We start from the raw sequence: 13,424 nt of genomic DNA on the forward strand, positions 1-13,424 counted from the left end.
ATAAAGATAGCAGGGTTCAATAATCAGTATACACATTTTGTATCTGAGATAATGTTTTCAATGTCTTTATCTACAAAATGAAAAATCAAAGCTTAACTCATAGGATAATTAGGGTACATTGCATGATTTGTGTGAACCATATGGTGTTACGTCTGCCCTATGGAATTGCTCAGCAAGTGCTATCTTTAATCATTTTTAAATTATTACTATTATTATAATTTTTAAGCTATTATCATCTTCAGACTAGGAAATTTTATAAGCCTAGAACTTATACAAGTCTGCATTTAATAATCCAACTAGACCTAACCTTCATGTAATTATCTTAGCAAACATTTTCACAAAATCTAATTGAAATGAACAGTGAGAATACATGTTCTTATTTGAAAATGTCAGGTATTTTTCATATATTATGATTAAATACTACATGTATAATAGTTTATTTACTTCTACATTAATATACTCAGGACAAGTGTGTATAGTCCTTTGTTAGCCACAGGTATATACACTCTAAGAAGTGCATAGAGCTTTATCATTGTAAAAACAGCACTACATGTACTTTCACAAACTGAGACAATAACATAACAAGGATATATAATCCTATGGCACTGCTGTCATGAATGTGGCTCACTGTTGACTGAAATGCCGTATGCTGTGAGTGGTGACATTACATACAAATACATAATCTAAGGAAAGGTTGGCATAAGATACAGTCTATACTTCGTGGGATGGAAATGTTTATATGTGTAAGGCTGATGGTACTGTCAAAACAACAGTCACACAGCAGAACTGTAGCAAGAGTTCTGTATATCTTTAAACTATCTGCACAATCATCACCAATGGAATGGTTACTAGTTGTGGCCACTGCGTGTATGTACACTAAAGGTCAGCCTTGGAGGAAGTATCTATGGACCAGAGGAGACAAGAGGATGGATAGACACCTACTTACTGTGTGAGAAGGTCCACCCGACTCAGTATTATTGAGAAGAAGGAAGCAACTTTAATCTACTTTATGTTTGCTACTGTACAGAGATGATTCTGGGTGGCTCTACGGAGTAGCCTTAGACTCTAGCCCACACGAGAGAGCACTGATAGTGGGGAAAACAGGGATTAGATGAACATGTGCTGCCCTTACAGTTTCTGGACAAGAAAGAGGTGGCTGGAAGCATAAGCAGAATTTTTGATGCACTGGACCCAGAATCATTCCGGAATATTCCTCCTAACTTAGGTAGAACTAACCAAAAAAAAAAAAATAGGAACTCTTAAACAAATAATTTTAGGATTGAAATACAATGTATATAAGGACAGGGAACTAAAAAAAAGAGATGCTATAAAAGAGACATATTCATTGAAAAGCATTAAGTTAGGAATCTTTGTGATGTGTACTTTTGCTCCAAAAGTTACCCTAAAAAATAAAGAGAAACTTATTTTTCAAGTGCCAGTTCAGAAAAACAACTTCACAATATGTCTACAGTTCTTGCATTTTCTTATAGAAGTAAAACATATAATCTAAAATGCTTTAGAAATGATTACTGCAAAAGTGACTTGTGGCATCAAGTCAACAAACACGTTTTCTTGCTTAGAGAAATGTGTACATCCTGCTTGGAGGGGTAGTAGTTTACACTTTTCCAAATTGATTGTTCTCTAGAACAGGAACTGGGACAACGTCATTCAAAACTGAGAATGTGAACTGACAGGTAAATAGACAGAGAAGAAATTACCAGAATTCAAACAAAACATGTCAACTTAGTGGTACATATAGACCTACGGAATCAGACTTACTAGCCTTGTAGAAGGGGCTCAACTTTAGTCCAAAGTTCCTCAGATACCTACAGTCACATTGTGAGATGAACACACACTTATTTTATTTTATTTATTTATATTTTTAAAAATATTTTTATTGAAAAGTAAAATCATTCATATTACATCTCAATTGCTATCCCATCCCGTGTATCCTCCCATTCCTCCCTCCCTCCCGCTTTAACCCCATTCCCCTTCCCTTTGACTGTGACTGATGGGGACCTCCTCCCCTAGAATTTGATGCTAGGGTATCAAGTTTCTTCTTGGTAGTCTGCTATCCTTCCTGCGAGTGCCATCGGGCCTCCCCATCAAGGGGACATGGCCAAATATGGGGCACCAGAGTTCGTGTGAAAGTCAGTCCCCAGTCTCCACTTAACTGTGGAGAATATTCTGTCCCTTGGCTAGGTCTGGTTAGGGGTTTGATGATGACTGCACATATTGTCCTTGGTTGGTGCCATAGATCGAGCAGAACCCCTGGGCCCAGATCTGCCCATCATAGTGTTCTTCTTGTAGGTTTCTAGGACCCTCTGGATCCATCTATTTCCCTATGTCCTATAGTTCTCCCACTTTAGGATGTCCTCACCACCATCCCATTTTCCTGGTAAGGAATACGCACTTAATTTTGTCTTCACTGTGGATTCACTTTTAAACAATCGTACAAAATCAAAGCAGATGCAGCACACTAGTCCTTTCCTTCCTCTTCCTGCTTTGGTTAGTTTGGATGCTTTGACATTTCTGTGATGAGTTCCAGAGACCACAGAAAGACTGGTGAGCAGCTACACACACGGCTGCACGATGTTCAACACTCACTGTCAGACAGACTGCAGGCAAGACTGCCTGGCAAGGCGTGAGAGGTTTTTCAGAGAGGTTTTATGGAGGAGGGATGCTCCACCTGAAGGCAGGTACCACATCTACTAGTACTATTATCATAGACTAGAAACAACAGGGAGAAAGGAGAAGGCCAGTGGGGCACCCACTTCTACCTCTGTCTACGCCCTGTCTGTGGTCACATGTAGCATCATAAGAGAATGATATTGGAAGCCTAGAGATGCTATCTATCTTAATTGTCACCTTGGAGTGATGAACACAGAGACTACCAAACACACAGAATGAAAGTGTCTGAAGAGTCTAAGAACAGAATCTCTGTCACATTTCCACACGTGACTGGCTATGGTTCTGGCTCTCCCAAGTGCACAGTGAAAGCAGTAGTGCATGTAAAAATGTAACTGGGGAGTCCACAGGTGAGTCAGAGCCCTGTGGGTGGAAGAAGCGTTGGTCCTTAATACATGGCCTCGCTACAGCCTCCCTGCCTCTGTCTGTTAATGATTAACAAACAAACTGCTCTTGCATTCAGTTAGACAGAAGCTGGAATCCATTTGCCATGGTGGTAATGTTTCCTCAGACAAGGAATCTTCCTGCAGATGTTGAGTACCCAAAATATGGCATCAAACAGACGGTAGAGAAACACACTATGACTTAGAATAGAAAATTAAACCTTATACATGGTCTGAGTGAGGACAATTTATTTTGTAACCAAATGACTATAAAAATGTTGAGAAAGATAATAAACACCACTAAATAATTGACCATTTTCAGCCATGAATTAATAATATTCTTCCATAGGCAGTTGTTACTGGAGGAGTAATTTTTAACAGTAATTATACATTAGCAAACAATTTGGATTCTATCAAAGTGTTCATCTTCGTAACATGCAGTTCTGTATCATTTGTGATTTGGCATCTTCTGATTCCCAACAATTTGACTACAGCAAAGCCTCCTTTTATGTAAAATTATGCAAACTTTGCATTCAGGATAAGTATTAATTTTGTTAAGACAAGTTTCAAGTACAAACCAGGCTGTTCTGGGCACCTTATGAACATCTTAAATCTTAATTCCCGTCACTTAACAATTTCTTTCCCACATCCCACTGAGTGTCCCAATTGCTGGGCTAGATTCAAAAGGAAGCAAAGCCCACTATGTCCAGTGGCCGCTCAGTGTAGAGCAAAGCCAGGGTGCACGGAGCGTGTACCTGATGCTGCTCATGCTGCCTGCCTCCGAGCCAAGCTTGCATCGCTCCAGCTGGCTGGCCACGATCTGGCGTTCAGCCTCCAGCTCTCGGGTCAGCCTTTCAAACTGTAATTCCTGAAAGAAACACACCAAAAAGATGAATGGTAGTATCTAAGTGAAACGCAACATTTAGAACCAAGATGACAGGATAACAAATAGTGAAAGTAAGGTATTCTAAGGTGTCAACTTTCAGAAACAGAGGGCATTGCTGTAGAAAAAGGCAAGGGTTTGAAATTAGGCAGGGTCCCAAGACCCTGATATAAGTTATTTATTACCTGTTTAATCATCTTTAAAATGGGATAAAATACCCATTTTGTAAGTTGGAAGTGAGAATTAAGTGAGATACCTAGCTAAAGCGCTTTTGTCACTTAGTTAACATTTTCACCCTGTTCTTTAACAAGTAAAATTATAAGAAGTCATGTATGTAAGAAAATGCTAAGTTATTATTTTATGATTTCATATTTAACTTTTTCAGATACTAATTTATCTGTATAGTTATGTTTTGGGGATGAGAAAAGGAAAACATTATTGCAACATAAAAGTAGGATAGAGGTATATTTTTTACAGAGGTAAAAACCTCTCTAAGCTTAGTGGACTTGCTTTCCAGAACACTCAACTATCTTATTAGCTATCTTGAGACAATTGTAAGTGAGGTTTTTATACCATAGGTTGTGATAGTTTCTTTAGTTTTATTAAAATAGATATTGCCTGTCAAAGCGGAATTTGTTTAAATGTTGACATTATTTGGAGGACTAAAGTATGAAACACTCGGCAATGAGAGAGCCTCTTCTTATCAGAGGAGCAATGTTGGTCAAGTCTAGTCTTTCCTTCATCGTATCTGAGAGACAGCTCCTATTATCAGAGGGGCATGTTGGTCAAGTTTAGTCTTTCCTTCATCGTATCTGAAAGGCACTGACTAGTTCTGGGAGAAACTGAACACGAAGATTCCTCTTGGGTGAATTTCAGATCTACAACCTGGCTTCCTCTCTAAGGATCTATTTCTTTGGAAGTTCCTCCTCACAGAAATAGCCCATTTCTCATCTCCAGGACTTACATAATATTGTGTCTTAAATCTGTATAGGACAAGAAACCAAATCTTACATCTGTATCGTGCATAGCTTTTAAAACAACAAACTTTCAGACCACGCAGGGTTCTTCCCAGCCAGATGTAAACCTATGCTTTGTGTTTAAATTTCTGCCTTTCAATCTTCCCTGCTCACAACTATCATGACAACACAGTGCAGCCATTTAATCCACAGTTCAAGTGATGCACACCTAGGACACACGGCTTGCTTGCAACTGCTCCCATTGTGCGCTTTCTTCATGCCAATCAAACGGCCAGGGACAATGGAAGACAATGAATGGTCAGAGAGATGGGAGACAATCAGTAGTCATGACTGACAGGAGATAGGCAACACTCATAAGTGATAGGAAACAGGCAGTTGTCACAAGGGATGGAGAGCACTCAGCAGTCAGGACCGTGGGAAACAGTATCTTGGGCGAGAGCAATGGAAACAGTCAGTGGCGAGGAGCGACCACGGATAGTCACTAGGTAAGTGCAAAAAGCGACTGACAAATGTCGGGAGTGATGGGGAAGAGCATCATGGTTGGGAGTGACAGGAGACAGTCATTGTTCAGGAATCATGGGAAAGCATGGATGTCAGAAGACAGCACAGCGGTACACATTCATTTGAAAACAGCCCTATGAGCAGATAGGAAGAATTTCCAGGACTCTGAATCCCTCTGAATAGACATAGCATTCTTCTTTATGAAAAAACATCCCAAATAATTTTTACAGAGTAAATTTTTAGGAGGGAGAATACATGAAAATCTGTAAGACTTGAATACATCTTTTATTTTGCACTAATTATTTTAAATTTAAAGTTTTTTATCTTTTTAAGAATTTCATACATGGGAACTCTATTTATATCATACCCACTCATCTTTCTCCTTTCCAACTCCATTCATGAACCCTGACTCTGTAATTATTGACTTTTAAAAAGTATTGTTTTATATATATATGTGTGTGTGTGTGTGTTTGTGTGTGTGTGTGTGTGTGTGTAAAATCTGCTAAGTACATTTAGTATTATTCATTTATATTTATGTCTAGGGCTGACCTATACCACCCTTGGCATCTGCCCAAAGAATTTAACATCATACTACACAAATAATTGCTCATCCATGTTCACTGCTTCTATATTCACATAACTAGTAAATGGAAACAACCTAAATGTCCCACAATGGACAAACAGACAAGCAAAATGTAGTACATGTTCCTGACGAATTCTTATTCAGATGCCAAGAAAAAACTATCTCATTTTAAAGGCATTTTTCCATAATGTCTATTTACACAGCTTCTAACCAAAATTTTATAAAAGTCTACATTTGCCTTAACTTTATAGCATTATAGACAAGGCGCTTTTTCTTTCTGCCTTCAAGATAACTTTCTCCTTCACTGATTATGTTAATCTTGACAATGTTCACTTGACAAAATTCTAACTTGGAATTCACTGAACTGCTTGGATTTGTGAATTGTTAGCATCCATCATATGTAAAAAAATAATCATTATCTTTACAAATGTTCTTCACTGCATGCTTTCCTTCAGTGAGAATACAATATGTTACTTGGAACTGACCCTCAATTCACAAATTGTTTATTTAAAATTTCTTTGTGTTTCATTTTATTTGTTTTCTGCTGTTGTACTCAAGTTAGATAATCTTTTCTTCTGCATTGTTCAATAGTTCATTAGTTCTGTCCAGAGTATTTTATCCCAGACCCTGATAAATAAAAATCCCAATAGTTTTTTGGGGGGACATTCAGCTAGGTTTTTCATTAGCATGGAGGAATACACTTGTGTCACAATTATGATGTCTCTGTTTGTTAGTTTCAGCATCTTATGTCAGGTCCAGCTGATTCACTTCTCTTGTCAGTATGGATCAGCCTGGGTTCCTCTGCACACATATTGACCTTTGGACACTGAAATCTCTTGCATTTTCCTTTTTGGGTTCTGAACACCTTCATATTCCCACAAATGTTACCAGTTCTCTTCTGAGTCACTATGATGTCACTGGAAGATAATTTGATTCTTTGAAAGTCTTCTTTTAAAATTTGCTTGGAAAAACAGAGCATTTACCCTAGTTGCAATTATGCCCCAAGAGCCTTTCAGGGCTCTATTCAGTATTGCATGACCAGGGGGCACACCTACGCCTACTGAAGGAGGCTGGCATGCATGTCCATCTCTGACTAAACACCAGAAACCATTTTCTCTTGTGTCTTTAGATGGTTCTTTCTCTATTCTTCAGTAAATCTTGTACACGTCTTCCCTTCTCTACACACTTCGAAATAAAAGACTCTTGCTCCCGAGGAAAACTCTTCTCATAGATGAGCCTGGGAATCCCAGTTGCATTTGTCTATCTGTTTTCCACCACATTTTCTGCCTTCCTGTATCATAAATAGTAACTTCCTCCCTTTTCCCAAGAAAATGGTTCAAATTGCCTTCCTTATTAGGAAGCCTATTTCAGCTATGGTGTGCCATTCCCTCAATGTGGGAACTCTCAGGCTATATCCACCCTGTCATGACGTAACCTTATACTGAGATTAAGAGCTGAGCTGGGAAGAGCTGTAACTGATGTGGCGTGTAACTGACCATTCAGTGGAGGGTTCATTTCTCCATGCACATGGGCCCCCAATGTGTCCTAAATGCATCAACATCTAGAGAAGCCACTATCTTCCCAAAATGGAGGTGACCCTGTGCCTAGGAAGGATCTGAAAGGGTGGGGGTGGTGGAGGAAGATCACATGCTGTGCTAGCATGGTGTTTGGAGGGAATACAGACCTGTGAGCCCTGAATTGGCTCCCACGTTAGATTCTTTTCAGAGGTTATAAGGTGGGAAAGCAATTGAGAAGAGGGTTGGAGCTCCTCAGACCTACAAAGTTTATAGGACATCAATCGGGGGAAAATGCATAGCAAAATAGTCAAAACCAGCTGTCCACAGCTCCATGATATTGAACTAGCTTAATGAAAAGAAAGTAAACCTTTCCTAAAAGAAGACCAAGGAAATACATGCAAAGATTTTTTCCTAGACTTGTGAGAGCAGATTAAACAATAAAAGTCAGACGAGGGGAGCTAGAAAACTGCTTACTAATACCTTGGCCTCCACAGTTCCAGTAGAGAAGAAAATTATACAGATCACATTATAAAATGTGTAATATGGAAACTGGCCAAAGACATCAGGATTTGGTGAGGTTCTTGTGCAATGGTAGGGTCAGAGAATGACCTGCAGCAAAGGACATTTTAAGAAATACAAAATAATCCTAAGTCCTTTAGCCCAGTTATATAGATGTTGCTCTGTGATTCACAGAGAACAAGTCTTGGTGAAAACATCAGATATATGACTCCTAGTTTATTAAAATGTACGCAAGCAACATAAATAGTCTTGCTTTTAGAACAGCACATCACCGACTCATATAACATATTTGGATTATTATGAGAATTATCATATAGTTTTATAACTTTGTCCTGAGGAGCCAAATTAATAATTTATTTCCTTTAATTAAATGGAGTTTATTAAATGTTTTTAACTGTGAAAAGCATATAAAGTCTCCTGAGGAGGCATCACTAGTTAGTTTGGAAACTGAAATCAGAACACTCAAAGGTCATCTAATCCCTGCAATAAATGTTTTATGTAGCAGTGTGATGGAGCATCAGCTAGGAAGGAAAGAACTGACTTGAGGATAGTGAAAATTTGACTGAGTCATGAGTTAAATAGTATAATAAGTTTGTGATGATTTTATTAGTCTGGGACGATTAAAAGCAGAGCAGACATTAGAACAGTGAAGAGAAGATAAAATAGACACAAGGATAGAAGTGATGGATGCTTACGCTACAGTGTTGATTGTTGCTGGGAGGAAATAAATGACATGAGATCCAAACTTCCAGCACCCAGGCTTGGCACTAGATGATATGGGAAGTGGGTTCCCAAACATGTTTGAAGATGTGCCATGTGCACTTAACATGCGAGACTATTGATGCTTTTATTGATTTCCTTCTACCAAGAGGATGAAAAGGATTTCATGCACAGGACTCATTGGAAGTGCCGAGAGACATCATCAAGCATTCTGACACAGACCCTAGGATAAAGAGTAGAAAGATCCAAGGATGACGCATAGAACCACACCCGTGACGACTCAAGGATTCTCAGCATTACACTGTGAGGAAAACAGGTTCCTTCTGATGTGTGTAGTTACATAAGAATGAAAAAATCTACTACCATAGGATCCTATCCACCCTTTAAAAAGAAGGAAATTGTGTAAAAATGTAAAAATTGCCTACAGAAGACTATGTTAAATAAAACACAGCAAACCCAAAGAGAAAGTACCACGTAACCCCTCTTTTGTGCGGAGTCTAACATTGAACTTATACAAGTTACCTGGGAACGTGTGTCATGACATATATTTGGTGCTGGTCAAAGGACAGAAATTTTCATTTTTTGTAGGAGGGACCAGTTCAAGCAAGCAGTCTAATGTGTACTGTGGTGGTTATCATTAATAACAACATTATATTTTTGATAATTGATGAGATTAGATTTTTCCAGGTTCTCATCACAAAAGTGCTAAGTACATGAGATGATAGAAGTATTTAAGCAATCTCCTGAGGTATATGGGTGTCAAAATATACTATGCAACCAAATATACACAATTTTGTCAGTTAAAGTAGATGAATAAAATGAAAATAATGTACAATGAGATCATGTCACGCAAAGGACCAACAATAGAAACCCTGTTCCTATACTTCATTTATAAACACTACCTATTCAATGTTTGTCTCTGCAAGATGGAAAAACAAACATGCAGAAGTGACAACTTTCTAAACTGTAATTTTGCCAGCAGTTGGATTAGAGCATGCTTGTTTATAATAAATTGCCCAGTGTCACAAGTCATAGCTTCTTGAGTGGATAAATCAGGTTGTTTAATATAAGGCAATTTACCCCTGAAGATATTTCATGATCAGAAACAAGTGTGAAGGCTGTGCTGCAGGACCACTAGCAAACTGTTAGATCCTTTAATGGCTACAATTTTGTTTTACATTTTATTTTAGCACAGTTGGATGTTTTTGCTGTTGTTGTTGTTCCTTTGCTTATTTGTCTGTGAAACTATTATAAATCCAACCTAACATTCTTCTAATTTACTTAAATACATTTCTCATGGTATAGTTTCTTTGAAAATATTCCAACTACCAGTGTGATGAAAGAAGCCCTCAATGTAAGGTATTGAAGAAATCTTTGCCAGAGTTCCTGGCTTGCTCCATACTTTCATATCTGTGCATCACTGGATTGCCAGGCTTCTACAGTCTAGTATTGACTGTCTCACTCTAGTGTGTGGATTTTTCTTCTTTATTATTCTTGATTTCTTCTCTTGACAAAATATCTTCCAAGATAGAGAGAATGAAGAGCATTCTTTTAAGACGTTGAACAGCTCCCTATTTTAGCATATGCCCATCTAGCTAATAATAGAGCTGGGTATAAAAGTAGAGAATTTCTAGGGGGAAATTATTTCCTTTCCAAGTGACAAAATGGATTTTGTTATATCTGTTTGTCAGTATTGCTACTGAGAATGTGAACACTAGCAGAGATATTTATTGATTTAAGGAAAACATTTTTCTACTTTCTCCTGGGATGTGTGTTAGATCTTCTCTGGATTCCTCATGTTACAAATGTTTGGGTGATTTTTTTTAATCTAACAGCTATTGTTAGGAACTCTGGTGGATATTCAGAAGAATTTTCTGTGAAGCATGGAGTTCAGTGCCACAGTTCTACTGTATACTTTTAATGCTTTCCCTCCTTACTTTAGAATTTTCCTTTTAACCAGTTTCCTTATTATTCACATAGTAAAATCTGTGCCTGTCCCCAAGCTGTTGATCTCAACTTTTCTCTTTTCACTTTTCATGTTATCTTCCGCTTCCTTGTGTGCAAACATCCCTTCCTTTAATTTTAGCTTATTGCTGTTCTTGGGTTTATAATTTCTAACAGATAAATATCATATTATGAATACTACCCTTAATTATCATGTGGTATTTAGAGCATGAGATTGTTTCTCCTTTCCAGTATTTTGGGGCTTGCTTTTTCTTAATTTCATAGTTATTTCCTATATGTGGTAGACTCTACCGTGGCATCACATCTTTGAAAATATTCTAGTGTGCTATCCAATGGTTCATATTTGTGTACTGCATATACAAACGGATGACTACAGATTGAGTAGAGTTCCCTAGTTGTGTTCTCTCCAGATAATTCTGAGTGTGCATAGTGAGTACCGTGTGACATCCTATGAGAGATGGCTGTAAATGTTTAGCTGCCCTCTTCCTCAAACACCGCTTTGACAATAAGTTCTGTTCACACTGCCTTATGATTTACATTCTTCTTCATTCTTAGGAACTCCATTTTCTTGAATGTGATGAGTAACTTGCTACTTTGTCCATCTACCATGTCAATATCACTGAATATGACACTCTGAGATAATTCTTTCAATTTAGGGATCTAGGTTTCACTAGCTATTGAGTTAGAATGCACTGTTGCTTTCCTCACGGGATAAATTAAAGTTATTCTAACACTTGATGTTTTGCAGCCTTGGTGCATCACACTTCTTTATCCATCCCATCTGCATGTATCCATTTTATTCCTTTAGAAATGTTTCCTTGGCCTTTGGGCCCAGGAGGAGGGGTTAATGCAGGTTCAGATGACCTCCTTTATTCAGAGTTCAGATTAATTTCTAAAGAAAAACTGAGGGTTTCAGAGCAAGAAGGACACCTAAGAGGAACAGGGAACCTAAAACTTTCAAAGCCTTTGTACTAACTGTGGAGCACTCTGAGCTAAAAAAAAAAAAAACTCTGATGTATAGAGGCTGGTCCCTGTGCTCTCAGTTAAAGCAGCACCACTTCCTTCATCAAGGTGTTTGTCGCATTCCTGATTTGGATTTTCCCCCCTGAAGTCTGATGCTTTAAGGTTTGGTCAGCTTTCCTCCTGTGTCCTATATTTCTGGAATTTGGGTTCATACTTCATTTTATTTTGAGCAAATCAGTGGGTGAGAAATAAAGATAGCAGTCAATTTTCAGACATGTATTCTTTACAGGAGGAATTTTAACAATTCAACCTTTTGGGGGACCAGTGTTCTGCCGCTGCATAGCCTTTCTGCACCTGCTGTTGGCTGCGTTTGATGGTGGATTTGCCTGTCTACTGACTAATATAGTCCTAATATACGCCCCTCCATCCCATTCCAGGCTGGCCTCTTTCTCACTCCTATCTAAGAACATCCAATTCCACCATAACCTAAGTTGTCCATTTCTTTAGATGCCCTCACACCCACACAAAGGTTCAATATTTCTTCCATTTTACCCAGGTATCAGCCACTGGGTCTCCAGTGAGACCTGGTTCTTACAAGCACCAATGTATTAACATAGTCAAGTTGGCTTTGTATAAAATGAGAGGATTAAACATCACTGTTGTCTCTATCTTCAGGTACTAGGACAATAGCTTTAGGGTCTCTGTAGTGGTGTCACACTTTCTTTTTTTTTAATTTAATTTTTTTTAAATGGATGTGCGTTGGTGTTAGGGTGTCAGATCTTGGAGTTACAGACAGTTGTGAGTTGTCATGTGGTTGCTGGGGATTGAACCCTGGTCCTTTGGAAGAGCAGGCGGTGCCCTTAACCACTGAGCCATCTTTCCAGCCCTGGTGTCACACTTTCAATCCTGGAACAAAATGCTGGCTCAAGTGAAATTTTGTCATTATTACTATGTACAGCATCTTTGGGTGCTGATTGCTCAGGAGAAGATCACAATACAAGATAGCAGCTTCTCTACCTCAGTATCTCAGTGCAAAGAGAATATTTTGCACCCTAGTATCTCTTATTCGTACCCATCAAGGGTCTGAATTACGAATAATCCTGAGTAATCTTGCTTCTTATATAACACCTAATTCCAATTTCACATGAATGAGTTGACTTCATAGCCACCACCTTCTGGCAATGTTAATTCCATCCCACCGAGATATGTTGCAAGGCACGTCCGAAGAAAGGATGGCGAAATGACAGGGTAATAATAGGAATCTTACATCCAAGTGTCCAACAAATGTGGGGGAAACATGCCATGATGTTGAGAAGGAATGAAATAAAGCAATGTCAGCTGCTCAGCTATGTAGACCTCACTGGAGAGTCAAAAACTATGGCAAAGAGCTGTCTACAGAAGTTTACGAAGCTGACAGATAAATGTTTTAAACAACCAATGGTGTCATTCCGGGTCACCTAGCAAGACAGCAGATGACAGGAATCAGCACTCCGAAGCAGACTCTTAGGCACCTTTCCAGAGCAGTTTCAATGCAATGGAACAAAGCATCTTTTTTTTTTTTTTTAACACTTCTCTCATTCACAGGCTCTAATCTATTTGCTCTTTATCTGGGCAAAAAGCCTTGTTAGCTATTTAAGGTATGTTAGCTGAGTCCCTTAATTCAGCTGGGAGATAGGCCCCTTTGAAATTAGGAAGACAATATTTCCGCCTAGTTCAAGGTGATAC

At 38.6% G+C, this 13,424-nt stretch overlaps 1 protein-coding gene and 1 pseudogene across 5 annotated transcripts in view; one reads left to right on the top strand and one right to left on the bottom strand.

The window, feature by feature from the left end:
• CTNND2 (catenin delta 2) overlaps window positions 1-13,424 on the bottom strand; it is an 836,853-nt gene that overhangs the window by 538,313 nt on the left and 285,116 nt on the right. For all 4 annotated transcript variants that reach the window (XM_084781517.1, XM_084781518.1, XM_084781516.1 and 1 more), the window contains one exon: window positions 3,827-3,939. In XM_084781517.1, the coding sequence (XP_084637643.1) occupies window positions 3,827-3,939 (113 nt within the window). The remainder of the gene's footprint in view (window positions 1-3,826; window positions 3,940-13,424) is intronic.
• The window catches only part of LOC311597478 (large ribosomal subunit protein uL10-like), a 51,263-nt pseudogene continuing 43,157 nt past the window's right edge, over window positions 5,319-13,424 (top strand). The window contains exon 1 of the transcript in view: window positions 5,319-5,416. The product of the transcript in view is annotated as a large ribosomal subunit protein uL10-like (transcript). The remainder of the gene's footprint in view (window positions 5,417-13,424) is intronic.

The sequence above is a fragment of the Acomys minous genome (genome assembly GCF_964271855.1).
Source record: "Acomys minous genome assembly, chromosome: 5".
Lineage (NCBI taxonomy): Eukaryota > Metazoa > Chordata > Mammalia > Rodentia > Muridae > Acomys > Acomys minous.